General features: G+C 38.6%; 1 protein-coding gene across 3 annotated transcripts in view; it reads left to right on the top strand.

The window, feature by feature from the left end:
• The window catches only part of PIK3C2G (phosphatidylinositol-4-phosphate 3-kinase catalytic subunit type 2 gamma), a 324,948-nt gene that overhangs the window by 280,066 nt on the left and 26,783 nt on the right, over positions 1–18,099 (top strand). For all 3 annotated transcript variants that reach the window (XM_007454609.1, XM_007454608.1, XM_007454607.1), the window contains one exon: positions 11,639–11,733. In XM_007454609.1, the coding sequence (XP_007454671.1) occupies positions 11,639–11,733 (95 nt within the window). The remainder of the gene's footprint in view (positions 1–11,638; positions 11,734–18,099) is intronic.

Raw genomic sequence — 18,099 nt, 5'->3', positions numbered from 1 at the left:
TCCCGGACCGGGGCACGAACCCGCGTCCCCCCTGCATCGGCAGGCGGACTCTCAACCACTGCGCCACCAGGGAAGCCCCTACATGTATTCTTTATCCTAATTCAATTAACATTTTTATTGCCAATGCTTTGAATTCTTTATCTAGTAAATTGTTTATTTCTGTTTATTTGTTTCTTCAACCGTTTTCTCTTGCTGTTTCAATTGAGAGTAGTTCCTTTGCCTTTTCATTTGCTTAACTTTCTCTGCCTCTATGAATTTAGATGCAACAGTTACCTGTTGCAGTCTTGAAGGGCTGTTCCTATATGGGAACATCCCTATACATACTGTATGTGCCCAGTGCCTTTAGTGGGAGAGCTGGATTTGACATGGATGCAAATCACATCTTTCCTCAGGGTGTGCTGACAGCTACCCCCTTGGTAGAGGGTGGGCTGGAAATGGAGGGTCTTAAAGCTGGAGTCGAGGGTGAAAAAAAATTACAGGTGCCTTTAAGTGTGGGTTTTCCCCTAGCCCCACACTGGAACCCTTGCCCCAGAGTGAGGGAACGTTGAAGCAAGGGGGCCCACGCAGGCTGTCAGCTTGTGTCAGCCACAGCAGAGGTCCAAGCTGTCTCTGCTGCACTGACTGTGCAGGCACCTGCAATTTTTTCCCTCACTCGGCTCAGGTGCAGCCTTAGGTGCAAGTCTTCGTCATCCTCCTCAATCAGTCACTGTCACCAGCCTCCACCACCCTCCTTTCCACTGTGGAGCCACAGCACAGGACAGGCAGGGCCTGCGTGGACTCTCAACATGTACCAGAGCGTGAGCTGTGGTGGAGTGGCTGCTCTCAGAGATCTGGGCTGCTTGTGATGTGCTTCTTGAGTAAGCACAAATGATGGCCACTGCCATTACACCCAGGCTTGCCTAAGCTCTGGGTAGTCTCTGTATCCCTCAGTTGTGTCTTATCCCCAGTATTCGTTGCCCCAGATCGAATACCACACCGTGATGTGAAGTGAATGGGGCTGGAGTGTTCACTCAACTTGGGCTGGGGCATGCACCAAGGTGGTTGCAGGAAACCCAGCAACCACTAGATCTTTCTGCCCTTCCTGGGGTCAAGCCAGCATGCATGTGCTCCTCAGGAGCAGAATCCAGGCTTCTCACAGCTCCCCTGTTAGTTCCAGCGGACCTCCAACCAGCCAAGAGAGCACTTCTCCCCTGTATAGGACCCAAGGACTGGGGTGCCCAATCTGGCTCTCACTGCTCACTCCCCAGGGCAGGTGTCTGCCCAAGAATCCTCCCTTTTCTTCTGGGCCCCTCTCAGGAACAAAGATCCCAACCCAACTGCTTTTCTTTCCTTCATACGTGATTACATGTATATCTTTCTTACAGCCTTGGTTGTACAGGAGTCCTCTGCCAATTAGTTAGTTTTCAGTGAGAATTGTTTCACATATAGATATATTTTTGATGTGTACATGTCGGGAGATGAGCTCCACATCCTCTTACTCCACCATTTTGACTGATATCCAACAGATTTATTTTTATTTACATAAGCTAATTATACAGTTCATAAAAATTAACAAAGAAAAGCCAGGAAAAATTAGCAAAACAAAGAGGTGAGTTTAGCCTTATCGGATATAAAAACACATTACAAAGCATCAGTAATTAAACAGTGCAGGTGCCAAGATGAGCAAGTAAAACATAATGGAATGTCCATAAATAGAGTCAGATATATTCAGGAATTTAATAGTTGTCCAAACAAGTAAGAGAAAATTCAACAATTAATGTTGGCATAGTATACTTCACACCATATGCCAGGATAAATACCGAGTGAGTGAAAGATTTTAAGTGTAAATAATGAAACCATGTATATGACAAAGAAAACATGGAAAAAATCCTTCTTAATCCTGGGATGAGCTGCTATAACTATGACTACAAATTCAGAAGCTATAACAATTCTGCATGATATAAAACACTGTAGCAAAGTTCAAAAAAAGCAAAGAGGGCTTCCGTGGTGGTGCAGTGGTTGAGAGTCCGCCTGCTGATGCAGGGGACAGGGGTTCGTGCCCCAGTCTGGGAAGATCCCACATGCCACGGAGCGGCTGGGCCCGTGAGCCATGGCCACTGAGCCTGTGCGTCCAGAGCCTGTGCTCCGCAACGGGAGAGGCCACAACAGTGAGAGGCCCACGTACTGCAAAAAAAAAAAAAAAAGCAAAGATAAGAGACAAAATGGGGGAAATATTTGCAATTTATCACATATGAAGGGTTGATTATTTAATATGCAACCATCTCCTATAAATTGGTAAGAAACAGACCAATGACCAAATAGAAAACTGTGTAAAGAATACGAAAAAATAATCCACACACACACACAAAATACAAGTGGCTTTTAACCAAATGAAAGAATCCTCAAGGTCACTCATAAGAAAAATGCAAATTACAACTATACTGATGCTGTTTTAACTCATCAGTTGGGCAAAAATTCAAAAATTTAATTAACAAGCATGGTTATAAATCAGCAGACACTCATACACTGCTGGTGATAATGCAAATTGGTACAACCTCCATGGAAGGCAATTTGGGAAAGTTTACCAAAATTAAACTGCTAATACCCTATGACTCAGCAATTCTGCTGCTGAAATCTATCCTATGGTATTTGTGCACAGGTACAAAATGATACATATTCAAGGCTATTTACTGCAGCATGGTTTGTAACATCTGGAAAGCATTGGGAACAACCCACTTGCCCGTCAATGGGTAAAGTGTTAAATAAATTATGCTATTTCCTCATGATGGAATAATGTGAAAGTATATTTAAAAAATAAAGAAGCTTTGTATTATTGACATGAAAGTATCTCCAAGACTGTTGTGTAGAATAGTAAATACGCTATTCCTTTTTGGAAAAAGGGGCGAGAATAAAAATACTTATTCATATTTACTTATATGGAGAAATTCTGGAAGAATATGTGTCCATCTGGAGAAATATATGGAAAACGAATAAAATAATAATGGGGAGGCAGACCTTCAAATGGCAGAGGAGTAAGGCATGGAGATAACCATCCTCCCCACAAATACATCAGAAACACACCTACATGTGGAACAACGCCTACTCAACACCGACTGAACACTGGCAGAAGACCTCAGACTTCCCAAAAGGCAAGAAACTCCCCACATACCTGGCTGTGTGGCTGACAGAGTCTTGGTGCTCTGTGCAGGTGTCAGGCCTGTGCCTCTGAGGTAGGAGAGCTGAGTTCAGAACATTGGTCCACCAGAGACCTCCTGGCTCCATGTAATATCAAACAGTGAAAGATCTCCCAGAGATCTCCATCTCAACACTAAGACCCAGCTCCACTCAAAGACCAGCAAGCAACAGTGTGGGACACCCTATGCCAAACAACTGGCAACAGAGGAACACAACCCCACCCTTTACCAGAGAGGGTGCCTAAAATCATAATGAGGTCACAGACACCCCAAAACACACAACCAGGCGTGGTCCTACCCAACAGAAAGACAAGATCCAGCCTCATCCACCAGAACACAGGCACCAGTCCTCTCTACCAGGAAGCCTACACAACCCACTAAACCAACCTTAGCCACTGGGGGCAGACACCAAAAACAATGGGAACTACGAACCTGCAGCCAGCGAAAAGGAGACCCCAAACACAGTAACTTAAGTACAATAGAAGACAGAGAAACACACAGCAGATGAAGGGGCAAGATAAAACCCAGCAGACCAAACAAATGAAGAGGAAATAGGCAGTCTACCTGAAAAAGAATTCAGAGTAATGACTGACAGTAATGATAATACAAAATCTTGGAAATAGAATGGAGAAAATACAAGAAACGTTTAACAAGGACCTAGAAGAACTAAAGAGCAACCAAACAATGATGAACAACACAATAAATGAAATTTAAAATTCTCTAGAAGGAATCAATAGCAGAATAACTGAGGCAGAAGAATGGATAAGTGATCCAAAAGATAAAATAGTGGAAATAACTACTGCAGAGCAGAATAAAGAAGAAAGAATGAAAAGAATTGAGGACAATCTCAGAGACCTCTGGGACAACATTAAACGCACCAACATTCGAAATATAGGGGTCCCAGAAGAAGAAGAGAAAAAGAAAGGGACTGAGAAAATATTTGAAGAGATTATAGTTGAAAACTTCCCTAATATGGGAAAGAAAATAGTCAATGAAGTCCAGGAAGCACAGAGAGTTCCATACAGGATAAATCCAAGGAGAAACATGCCAAGACACATACTAATCAAACTATCAAAAATTAAATACAAAGAAAAAATATTAAAAGCAGCAAGGGAAAAACAACAAATAACACACAAGGGAACCCCCATAAGGTTAATAGCTGATCTTTCAGCAGAAACTCTGTAAGCCAGAAGGGAGTGGCAGGACATATTTAAAGTGATGAAAGGGAAAAATCTACAACCAAGATTACTCTACCCAGCAAGGATCTCATTTAGATTTGATGGAGAAATTAAAACCTTTACAGACAAGCAAAAGCTAAGAGAATTCAGCACCTACAAACCAGCTTTACAGAAAATGCTAAAGGAACTTCTCTAGGAAAGAAACACAAGAGAAGGAAGAGACCTACAATAACAAACCAAAAACAATTAAGAAATGGTAACAGGAACATATATATTGATAACTACCTTAAATGTGAATGGTCAAATGCTCCAACCAAAAGACATAGACTGGCTGAATGGATACAAAAACAAGACCCATATATATGCTGTCTACAAGAGACCCACTTCAGACCTAGGAACACATACAGACTGAAAGTGAGGGGAAGAAAAATGATACTCCATGCAAATGGAAATCAAAAGAAAGCTGGGTAGCAATTCTCATATCAGACAAAATAGACTTTAAATAAAGACTATTACAAGAGACAAAGAAGGACACTATGTAATGATCAAGGGATCACTCCAAGAAGATATAACAATTGTAAATATTTATGCACCCATCATAGGAGCACCTCAATACCTAAGGCAAATACTAACAGCCATAAAAGGGGAAATCAACAGTAACACAATACTGGTAAGGGACTTTAACACCCCCTTTCATCAATGGATAGATCATCCAAAATGAAAATAATTAAGGAAACACAAGCTTTAAATGACACATTAAACCAGATGAACTTGATTGATATTTATAGGACATTCCATCCAAAAACAACAGAATACACTTTCTTCTCAAGTGCTCATGGAACATTCCCCAGGATAGAACATATCGTGGGTCACAAATCAAGTCTTGCTAAATTTAAGAAAATTGAAATCGTTTCAAGTATCTTTTCCAACCACAATACTATGACACTAGGTATCAATTACATGAAAAGAACTGTAAAAAATACAAATGCACATGGAGGCTAAACAATACGCTACTAAATAACCAAGAGATCACTGAAGATATCAAAGAGGAAATCAAAATATACCTAGAAACACACGACAGTGCAAACATGATGACCCAAAACCTATGGGATGCAGCAAAAGCAGTTCTAAGAGGGAAGTTTCCAGCAATACAATGCTACCTCAAGAAACAAGAAACATCTCAAATAAACAACCTAACCTTGCACCTAAAGCAATTAGAGAAAGAAGAATAAAAAAACCCTGGAGTTAGCAGAAGGAAAGAAATCATGAAGATCAGATCAGAAAGAAATGAAAAAGAAATGAAGGAAACAGCAGCAAAGATCAATAAAACTAAAAGCTGCTTCCTTGAGAAGATAAACAAAATTGACAAACCATTAGCCAGACTCATCAAGAGAAAAAGGGAGAAGACTCAAATCAATAGAAAAGGAGAAGTGACAACTGACACGGCAGAAATACAAAGGATCATGAGAGATTACTACAGGCAACTCTATGCCAATAAAATAGACAACCTGGAAGAAATGGACAAATCCTTAGAAAAGTACAACCTTCCGAGACCAAACCAGTAAGAAATCGAAAATATAAACAGACCAATCACAAGCACTGAAATTGAAACTGTGATTTAAAATCTTCCAACAAACAAAAGCCCAGGACCAGATGGCTTCACTGGCGAATTCTATCAAACATTTAGAGAAGAGCTAACACCTATCCTTCTCAAACTCTTCCAAAATATAGCAGAGGGAGGAACACTCCCAAACTCATTCTATGAGGCCACCATCATCCTGATTTCAAAACCAGACAAAGATGTCAGAAAGAAAGAAAACTACAGGCCGATATCACTGATGAACATAGATGCAAAAATCCTCAACAAAATACTAGCAAACAGAATCCACCAGCTCATTAAAAGGATCATACACCATGATCAAGTGGGGTTTATTCCAGGAATGCAAGGATTCTTCAATATATGCAAATCAATCAATGTGATAAACCATATTAACAAATTGAAGGAGAAAAACATATGATCATCTCAATAGATGCAGAAAGAGCTTTGGACAAAATTCAACACCGATTTATAATAAAAACCCTCCAGGGCTTCCCTGGTGGCGCAGTGCTTGAGAGTCCGCCTGCCGATGCAGGGGACGCGGGTTCGTGCCCCGTTTCGGGAGGATCCCACATGCCGCGGAGCGGCTGGGCCCGTGAGCCATGGCCGCTGAGCCTGCGCATCCGGAGCCTGTGCTCCGCAAATGGGAGAGGCCACAACAGTGAGAGGCCCGCATAACGCAAGAAAAAAAAAAAAAAACAAAAAAAACAAAAAAAAAACCCTCCAGAAAGTAGGCTTAGACGGAACTTACCTCAACATAACAAAGGCCATATATGACACACACACAGCCAACATCGTTCTCAATGGTGAAAAACTGAAACCATTTCCTCTAAGATCAGGAATAAGACAAGCTTGTCCACTCTCACCACTATTATTCAACATAATTTTGGAAGTTTTAGTCACAGCAATCAGAGAAGAAAAAGAAATAAAAGGAATCCAAATCAGAAAAGAATTAAAGCTGTCACTGTTTGCAGATGACATGATACTATATAAATAAAGCATCTTAGAGATGCTACCAGAAAACTACTAGAGCTAATTAATGAATTTTGTAAAGTAGCAGGATGCAAAATTAATGCACAGAAATCTCTTGCATTCCTAGACACTAACAATGAAAAATCTGAAAGGGAAATTAAGGAAACACTCCCATTTACCATTGCAACAAAAAGAATAAATACCTATGAAAAACCTACCTAAGGAGACAAAAGACCTGTATGCAGAAAACTATGACACTGATGAAAGAAATTAAAGATTTTACAAACAGTTGAAGAGATATACCATGTTCTTGGATTGGAAGAATCAATATTGTGAAAATGACTATACTACCCAAAGCAATCTACAGATTCAATGCAATCCCTATCAAACTACCAATGTCATTTTTCACAGAACTAGACAAAAAAATTCACAATTTGTATGGAAACACAAAAGACCCCGAATATCCAAAGCAATCTTGAGAAAGAAAAATGGAGTTGAAGGAATCAGGCTCCCAGACTTCAGCCTATACTACAAATCTACAGTAATCAAGACAGTATGGTACTGGCACAAAAACAGAAATATAGATCAATGGAATGCACATATGGTTGCCCTTATTTTTGATAAAGGAGGCAAGGATATAAAATGGAGAAAAGACAGTCTCTTCAATAAGTGGTGCTGGGAAAACTGGACAGCTACATGTAAAAGAATGAAATTAGAACACTCCCTAATACCGTGCACAAAAATAAACTCAAAATGGATTAAGGCCTCACTGTAAGGCCAAGCACTGTAAAACTCTTAGAGGAAAACATAGGCAGAACACTCTATGACATAAATCACGGCAAGATCCTTTTTGACCCACCTCCTACAGAAATGGAAATAAAAATAAACAAATGGGACCTAATGAAACTTCAAAGCTTTTGCACAGCAAAGGAAACCATAAGCAAGACCAAAAGACATCCCTCAGAATGGGAGAAAATATTTGCAAACAAAGCAAAGGACAAAGGATTAATCTCCAGAATTTACAAGCAGGTCATGCAGCTCAATATCAAAAAATCAAACAACCGAATCCAAAAATGGGCAGAAGACCTAAATAGAAATTTCTCCAAAAAGACATACAGATTGCCAACAAACACATGAAAGGATGCTCAACATCACTAATCATTAGAGAAATGCAAATCAAAACTACAAGGTATCACCTCACACCAGTCAGAATGGCCATCATCAAAAAATCTACAAACAATAAATGCTGGAGAGGGTATGGAGAAAAGGGAACTCTCTTGCCCTGTTGGTGGGAATGTAACTTGATACAGCCACTATGGAGAACAGTATGGAGGTTCCTTAAAAAACTAAAAATAGAACTACCATACAACCCAGCAGTCCCACTACTGGGCATATATCTGAGAAAACCATAATTCAAAAGATTCATGCCAAATGTAAAATAGATAGCTAGTGGAAGCAGCCACGTAGCACAGGGAGATCAGCTCGGTGCTTTGTATCCACTTAGAGGGGTGGGATAGGGAGGGTGGGAGGGAGACAGAAGAGGGAGGAGATATGGGGATATATGTATATGTATAGCTGATTCACTTTGTTATTAAGCAGAAACACACCATTGTAAAGCAATTATACTGCAATAAAAATGTTTAAAAAATTGATAATAATGGGAGGACTGGGTGAATAGGTGTTAGGAATGGGAGGAAGACCTTTTATTGTATACTTTAAAAATAAATTTTCATTTTTGAATCATATGAATATATTATATCTGAAAGGAAGTTAAATTTTGAAATGATATTTTTTAATATTAATGGATACATTATGCATAATAAGTCCGTATTAGCTGCTGTAGTGCCATGCATTCAAGCGTTTCAACACAGTCATTCTTTGGATCAATAATATTTTAACAGTTCTTGGGGTTACTATAAATGGTTAGATTAAGCATGATTAGATCCCCCAGAATAACTTGAAGCAGAAAAATCAAGATATTCTAGCATCTTCTTGTCCCTGTGAAGCTATTCTCAAAAGTCTCCCTCTCTGGGCTCTTCGTTTAAATTCTTTCCCTTAGGTTATTGACCCCTTGTTGCCCCTTACAGCATGATGTTCAAAAACATAGTCTTTAGAGATCATTTGACCCTGCCTAAACTTGGACCAAAATACCTCAGTTTCCTCATGTGTAAAATGGAGGTAACACAAACTTTGTAGGTTTGCTGTGGGGATTTAGTGAGTTTATGTATGTGAAATTCTTAGCCCAACATTTGGCACACAATAAGAATTCTAAAAATCCTAAGTACCTCTACTATTACTACATTGGCTACTAAGACTTACGAGTGGCCTGTATTTTCAGTGGGTTCTAAAGTCCGACATGTTTTGATGGATACTGTGATTACTAATCTTGCATGAAAGGTTTAGGGTAGAATATCATCTTGAGTCAATTCAAGTAACAGTTGTATGATTATCATTTAGACACTCACCCGTAAATATATGCTAATTTCTTGTCTGAATTAAAGCTCCTCTAATTAAACACCTTAAGTTTCTAATTAATAATCCTTTCACTCTTTAATTCAAAAATTATGTTCACTGTGCATCAAAAAGTATCAGCATTTTTAGCATACTCATACCAAAAATTCAACTACATTTTTGTATTATGAAATACAATTTACCCAAGTACTACAGTCAAAATTATCTCGTAGTGTCTCAAACTCACAGCGTCACTCAGTCATCATAATCAAGATATTTTAAGGAAGAATTTTTTATTATATTTACGTAATTACCATTTCAGTTGTAAGAAACACTCAATGTGAATTTTAATTATTTCAATGTCAATAATCCACATTAACAATAAAATTAATTAATATTACCTATTTAGAATGTGTAAACTATTCTAATAAACATGTAAAAGGCTTTGGGAGAAGAAACATAAAGCTCAGGTTTAATTTTCAAATGTTAGGATTAGAGAGCTAAAACTGACTATCAGAAAACAACGTGGACCCCAATGAGCCCACAACAAAACATTGCCAAATTCCTTATTAGTAGTAAATTTCTTCTTTCTGAATTCCCTCAGAAAACATACAACCAGAGATTACCAAGGGAAATATTAGAAAACTGTGAATTATGCTTAATCCTTGGGCTATAAACTGGAAATTTTTAATTAAAAAACTAAAGCCTTCATTTTAATGTTGGAATGATATAACTTGAAAGGAAAATTGAGATTACTTTTGTCATTAAATAAACGTTTAGTGCAACTTTATGGAGCAAGCACTGATTTATATATCCCTTGGGGAAATAGGAAAAAAAGTAAGCCCTAAAGGAGATTGTAATCCACTAAGCAAATTGAGACATGTAAGGTAATAATTACAATATAAATATTAAGTGATAAGGGCTGAGCTAGGGGAGTTCAGAGGGTGGCGACCACAGAAACCCTTTTGCATTTTAATTAGGCCTTGCAGAAAGGTAAAAATTCAATAGCCAAAAATGGTGGAAGAGATCATTTTAAATAAAGGGAATAATATGAGCAATGTCTGCAAGGAAATAGCAGAGCATGTCTGTAGAACTGAACATACAGACTGCAGTATGAAATAATAATAATGGGAAATAAGACAGACAGATTCAATAAGAAGCAGTAATACAAAGCTGAAAAATTCAGACTCTTTCATAAGCTATGGAAAGCTATGAACAGTACTTTGATCGAAGAGTAATTTTATAAAAGTTGCCCTAGGAAGATTATACTGGTAATTGTGTACAAACACACTTGGGTTCTGGAGGAGGGGAAGAGAATGTTCTAGTAGTTCAGGCAAAAGATCCATATGCATCTGAACTAGGCACAGCAGAACTGGAAAGGAAGAGCTGAGTGTAAATATATGGAGTAATTGCAAACATTCACTGAGAGATTACATTGTGAGAACTTTTTTTTTTTTTTTTAATAATACACAATGCATTTATTTATTTATTTATGGCTGTGTTGGGTCTTCATTTCTGTGCATGGGCTTTCTCCAGTTGTGGCAAGTGGGGGTCACTCCTCATCGCGGTGCGCAGGCCTCTCACTATCGCGGCCTCTGTTGTTGCGGAGCACAGGCTCCAGACGCGCAGGCTCAGTAATTGTGGCTCACGGGCCCAGTTGCTCCATGGCATGTGGGATTTTCCCAGACCAGGGCTCGAACCTGTGTCGTCTGCATTGGCAGGCAGATTCTCAACCACTGCGCCACCAGGGAAGCCCTGTGAGAACTTTTGAATGTTATCAGTTAATCATCTCAACTGTCCTGAAGTAGATGACTATTATCTCCATTTTACAGAAGTTGATTAACTTATTCATGTTGACACAGTCTTTAGTATAGCGCTGGGACCTGCACCCCAGACTCACTGACTTCTAAAGCCAACACTTTCAACCCCTATGTTCTCTAATACTTTAAGCTCATCGTACTGAATGTTGAGGAGAAAATTGCTGCCAAAAATGACACTGAGGTCTCAGGCTTTAATAATCGGGAAAATAATGGTATCGATTGAAACAAAACATAGACTATGAGGAGGTAGAATAGATTCAGGATTATTAGACACAAATCCTATCTTAACCAACCCAGTTTCCTGAAGAGTATTATGTTTTCAGTGTCATATGAAGAATGTTTCTTTTTCATATTATTCATTGGTCCTGCATTAGTCTTTGAATGTTCAGTTTATCCTGTGATCAGCCACTTCCAATTTAATCCACTAAAACTCTACTGTTTCATCAGGTGAGAAGTTTCCTGACAAGAAGCCTAAGGTGCAGTTGGTCATAACATACGAGGATGCGAAGCTGACCATACTTGTGAAGCACATGAAAAACATTGTGAGTTTATCTTATCTAATAAGAAACATGTAAACCTACATTTAGAAATCACTTTCTTCCTTTAAGCAATTAATGTCAATGTTCGTGAGAGAGATGGGGCCAGCCACCAAGTGTAAGTAAGGAACAATGAGCCAGTTACAGCGTTGTGCCTCAGTGTAATTGTGATCCTTGGGGGAAAGGCTATAAAATATTTCACAGGGAAAGTCATAGAATGAAACCCAGACTTTATTCAAAATGAAGTGTCAGGACAAATCTAGTGAAAAAGCTTTGAAAAAGCAGGACTACCGGGGCTTCCCTGGTGGCGCAGTGGTTGAGAGTCCACCTGCCGATGCAGGGGACATGGGTTCATGCCCCGGTTCGGGAAGATTCCACATGCCGCGGAGCAGTTAGGCCCGTGAGCCATGGCCGCTGAGCCTGCACGTCCGGAGCCTGTGCTCCGCAACGGGAGAGGCCACAACAGTGAGAGGCCAGTGTACCGCAAAAAAAAAAAAAAAAAAAGCAGGACTACCTAGAGTATTAAGAGCCAAAAGAAAAAAAGCTATGTCCCAAGAATTTACACCTCTCTCATCACGCTGAGCTTTGTGGAAGACTGACTCATCTCTTGGAAGACTGACTCATCTCTTTGAATAGTGCCAGCATCTTCTCTGTGAAGCCAGGAGCTCTTAGTGTTTTCCCACAGATTGCCATTGAGTATCAGTTATCATATTCTGATGTAATTGCTCAAGGATATTTCTTTTCCCTCAAAAAGTAATAATTTCTTGGATGACAGGGACCCCATCTTTGCATCCCCAGAACCAAGAACGTCAATGGTAGTTAGCCTCTAAGGAAAACTAAAAGCTGCTTTCTCTATTATACCCCATTCCTTCCTGAATATTGGTCGAGTCAGAGAGGCAAGGATGGCAACTGGGCCATGTCGTTAAGTAAGAGAGGGAGCTTTCTTCGTCACAAGGTAATTGATTAAAGGTCTGAATCTGGGTGCAACAAACAGAAAAGGGTAACTCTAAGCCTCACCTATTTCTCTGGTCTTTTGCTAGCCTAGCAAAACAGGTCCTCCACATGGTGAAACTCCCCAGGAGACTCCACATGGAGAAGGTCAGAAGCACTACTTCAGCTCTCTCCTTTATGCACATAAATCTCTAAGGATGCACTTTGAAGGACTTAAAGGAGCAAACTCTTCTCAACATGACATGCATTTGGAACACACTAGAACTTAATAAATATTTGTTCATTGAACAAATATTTGGCATAACTTTCAGGGAATGCATCCTTTACAAATTTAGTATTAGCCAGATATCCAGCGATGCTTGTTTGTAAATCTATAGTGTTTGCAATCAGCAATTTTTGTAAGAGCTGGGCAAATATTATTAAATGTGTTTTTGTAGAACTTTCACTCATTAAAATAATTATTTTCAATTGCTTTTGATAAGTTAATCAGCTTAGCTGAGAATAGCAGTTGTTTAAGAAACTGTTAGGCTGGGAAATGAAGATTAAGTTAGATATTTTTTATAGCTGTATGAGTGTTCGTGGACTTTAAGCATCTGTAAAAATATACATGATAAAATAACAGACTATTAAGAAATAGTGTTAATCAAATTAACAGAACTTATATATGTGTATGATATATAATTGTCAATTGAAAACAGTCCTCTTGGAAACTATACATATATTTCAGTAATGTCATTGCTCAAAACATTTTAGGACATGCCTGTTGACACTGCTTTTAGCTCTGCATATAAACCACACAATACACATGTTGATACTATTCAAGAGTCATGCCTAATGTTTGACCAAAAGCAGTATTAACCAACTTGGCCACCCATTTTATTCATCAGCTAAATCCCCAAATTACTTTTGACAGTTTTCAAAAATGCACTTTACACTCAGATGAAGTTGCACTACCAATAAGTATATTCAAAACCAGTGTGATGCAGGCATAAAGGTGGGGGGTAAGTGACTAAGAGCAAGAGTTTGAGATTTAGATCAAGTTATGGGTAAATGGAAAATGAGCAGGTGAATCCTATAAAAATTTGAAACCCACTTAGGGCTGCTAGAGCCTTTACATTGCCAGTGCCCTTGGAAGGAAAGTTAATCATGAAGTCATGCTCCCTACTGGTTCTTCTCTCCTCCCCAATCTCTTAACATAGCCCTGGAACTCCTCTTTTTTTATTTCCAGGCTTGTGGCTTTAAATACCACTTACATGTCTTTTTCTTCCATATTTTATAATTCTAGCTTGAAAGTCTCCCTAAAATCCAGAATTATAGGTACAACTGATTACTCAACAACTCTAGTAGAAATTCAATAGACAGCATAAATTTAATATACATCCAGTCAAACTTCTGATTATCACCCCCCTAAACCTGCTTCTTTGGCAGCCTGTCTCACCTCTAAATGGCACCTTCATCCTACTAATTGCTCAGGTTAAAATCCTTAGAGTCCTTTTGACTGCTCTCACAAACTACAATCAAATTTATCAACAAATTCTGTGAGCTCAGCTTTCAAAATAAATCCAGAATCCCACCATGTTTCACCTCCACTGCTTACCACCGTTGGTTCAATCTACCATCATCTCTCACTTGAATTACTGCTGTAGCCTCTTAACAGGTCTCCCTGCTTCTGCCTTTATATGTTTTTAGTCTCTTCCTAACCTAGCATCCAGAATACTCCTTTGAGAATAAAAGTCAAATCCTGTCATTCCTCTCTCATATCCCTCTGGGGAAGGAATCTCATACCACTTACAATGAAAGCCAAGTATTGGCGCCCTTGACCTCTCCTACCTCACCTTGTGCTATAGACTCCACTCCAGCCTCAGTGATTTTCTTCCTATGCCTTGAATGTTTCTGCATGTTTCTGCCCCAGGACATTTGTACCTGCTACTCAGCTTATTGGGACTGCTATTCTCCAGGCCCATGACTCAAATTCTCCATGGTTCAATCTCACATGTCCTAAACAACTATGTTTAACTGTCACCTTTTCTGTGAGGTCCTCTCTGACTCTCATATGTAAAACTGCAAAACCACCCCTATTGGTTGGCACTTCCAAACTTCCTTTCCTACTTTATTTTCTCCACTGCCCTGTATCATTGCTGTAAACCCGGAGGCTAAAGCAGGGCCAAGTATATAGTAGGTGCTCAATGAATACTTTGTTAAATGAAAGAATGTTAAATTACTTCTAATGTGAACAACTAAGAACTAAGACTTTTTTCACCTTCCCCAAATCATCACAACAAAATTCTCAGGCTTTGCATTTTTCACAGCTTCTCTTAAATGACTATTTTATTTCTTCTGCTCATCTGAAGACAGAGATAACATTATAATGTAAATGACAGAAAAATCTATCTGTAAATTCTCAACATATTTTCTTTCTCATTTCAAGTTTTAACTAATTGTTTATTTTTTTAGACTTTAGTATTTTCACATGCTTGAGTAATCAGACTAAAGAAGTTGTGCTTGATTTTAATATTAAAATGAATGATTCTGCCTGCAGTTCTGTTATATTTAATAGTGAGTTTGATGAAAAGAATTGTTTATCTTATATTAAACCCTTGAAACTTTCTCTAAGACTTACTTCCCTCCTGTGAATTCACAAGTTAAAAAAAATTGCTAAAATTTTTTCCTTTCAAAGCAGCACGATATGATTTATCCCATTCCAGGAGGCTCTAAAAGTAATCAATAAGGATGCCAGACTTCCTTCTGATATTGAATATGCTCACATTATGAGAGTCTCTTACTCTGTAACAGAATAATAAGTCATTTCAAATGAGGAGCAAGTCATGTCAGGGTAATCAGGGTATATCTCAAATGGAGTGCTGTTTAATCCTTTCATAAGACACAAAATCGCAGAAAATCATTACTGTATGGAAGTTAACAGGAGAGAGAGAGAAGTAGTCAAACACAACAAGAACCCAGGCTAAACACACACACACACACACACACACACACACACACACACACACACACACACATACATGTTAAAATTTTATTAGATTTTTTTTTTTATTTTAAAGAATTCTTGCAATTTTACTGTGTATGTATAGTCTGGGGGTCCTTGTTTTTAAAATCCACATTCCTGGATGCGACTCCCAGGGACTATGATTCTGTAGTTTGGCTTGGAATTTCTACATCTGGCTTTTACAGTCTTCTTCTGGTCTCATGGATTCCGCTACTCTTTCACGTCTAGACTTGTTTTCTTCTCTCCTGCTCCCAAATACGAGCATTTCAGAAGGTTCTCTGACACAAGTGGTCCATGGACACACTTTGAGAAACATTTCTCATGGCTAATTACCCCATAAATGGCACTCTGCATACAATGGGAGTTCTGTACTTAGCACCAAGTGACTTGTGTTTCCCACTGGTGTAAAAGAGACAACACGTAGACTTGGTGAAGGTAAAAAAAGAGGGTTGTGAAAATAAATCACAGATGATGGCAATATTCGACATGTAAAAGTAACAGTGTTCTATGTATCCTTCTAACTTCTCACTATGTGCATTCATTCTTTTATGTTTTTTTTGTTTTGGTTTTGTTTCCCACTGGTGTAAAAGAGACAACACGTAGACTTGGTGAAGGTAAAAAAAGAGGGTTGTGAAAATAAATCACAGATGATGGCAATATTCGACATGTAAAAGTAACAGTGTTCTATGTATCCTTCTAACTTCTCACTATGTGCATTCATTCTTTTATGTTTTTTTTGCGTTTTGGTTTTTTTTGCGGTACGCGGGCCTCTCACTGTTGTGGCCTCTCCCGTTGCGGAGCACAGGCTCCGAATGCGCAGGCGCAGCGGCCATGGCTCACGGGCCCAGCCGCTCTGCGGCATGTGGGATCTTCCCGGACCGGGGCACGAACCCGTGTCCCCTGCATTGGCAGGCGGACTCTCAACCACTGCGCCATCAGGGAAGCCCTACCAATTATTTCTTAATAAAACAAACCACAAATTGTTCTATAAACCTATGATAATTGTCATGATAATGGTAATTGATCTCTTCCAATAGCCAGCACCTTTAGTTCTTTCTTGAACTTTTCTATTCTCAGGCTCTCCATAAAGCTTCACTGTCTGTACATTCTCTAAATCTCTTTGAGGCTTCCTTAGCACTTATAAATTTAAACTAGATAAGGTACATAGTGCTTTAATAGATGTTGTCTTCATCTTTAGCCCTTAAATATGAAGATTTTGCAGTGTTCAGGGCTTTAACTCTTCAAACTAATTTCCTAAGAACTTTTATTCAGTTTTGAAACTTCACAGATTATGTGAATTACTCCTAAATTTATGTCTCTGCTTTTAATATTTCTCTGAACTCAATTTATATATTTCCAACTGCCTGATAGGCATTTACACTCTGATATCTGGACATCTCTTTAAACTCAACAATCCTAAATTACAGTCCTCTACTTTCCACTAAAACCAACTCTCACTCAGAACTACTTGCACCATCCCCAAGTAACTCTTGATGAAAACTTCTCTGTAATTTATTTTCTATATTTTAACTTATTCCAGTACTCCTATATGTAATCAACAAATCATTTTAGTTTCCTTTTACTTTTATTATTGTTAAAATTTGACTCTATAGTCTCTGTTAATTTATCTATAGATTATTTTGGTTGATTCCTGTGGTGTTCCTTTCCTTGTTTCCTACCTCTCTATTCTGCCTAAAACATCCTACAACTCCATTTTAATCATATCAATAAAAAATTTTAATAGAGTCTCAGTAAATTTAAAATTCTTTAGCCTAATATTTAAGATACTATGCAGTCTAGCTATAACCTGCCTTTTATATCCACCATCCACAGTAAAAAACTTGTGTTATATTCTAGATGGTACATTCACTGTTGACTAGACACATATCAGTCATTCTAGCTCACTGTATCATACTTCTGCTTACCTTCTATTTACCTTCTACGTCCAACTCAACTTCAAGGCTCAGCTCAAACCTCTCACTCTCTCTGAACCTCCTAGGCCACTCTTGTTCCTAGTTATTCTTCCTTCTTTGGCCTCCTGTTACATTTACTATATATACCATCCATTTGATATTCACTGCCTTATCTCAACTCTTGAAACTTATCATCTTGGCTCATCCTGTAGTTTCAATGGTATTGAAAATTTACTGATTGTAAAAGCTGTGGGAAATATATTTTGTATATCTCATAGTGCTAGCACAATACTATGCCTTTAATGCATGTTTGTTAAATAAGTAAATGTTTGCTTAAGTGTATGTCACTGTGAAAAATAGCCACAATCCACAGCAGTTTAGTTTAAGCTGTATTTACAATTGAATAGATTTTCTCTGTGAATTTTGCTCTCTATAATACTTGATACTAAACTGAGAATGGTCAAGTGACAAATATTTGATCATCACATCTGTCTCACTTAAGAA

Source organism: Lipotes vexillifer, unplaced genomic scaffold, assembly GCF_000442215.2.
Source record: "Lipotes vexillifer unplaced genomic scaffold, Lipotes_vexillifer_v1.1 scaffold559, whole genome shotgun sequence".
NCBI lineage: Eukaryota > Metazoa > Chordata > Mammalia > Artiodactyla > Lipotidae > Lipotes > Lipotes vexillifer.
The sequence above is the reverse complement of the archived record's forward strand: the minus strand, read 5'-3'. Positions and strand labels throughout refer to the sequence as shown.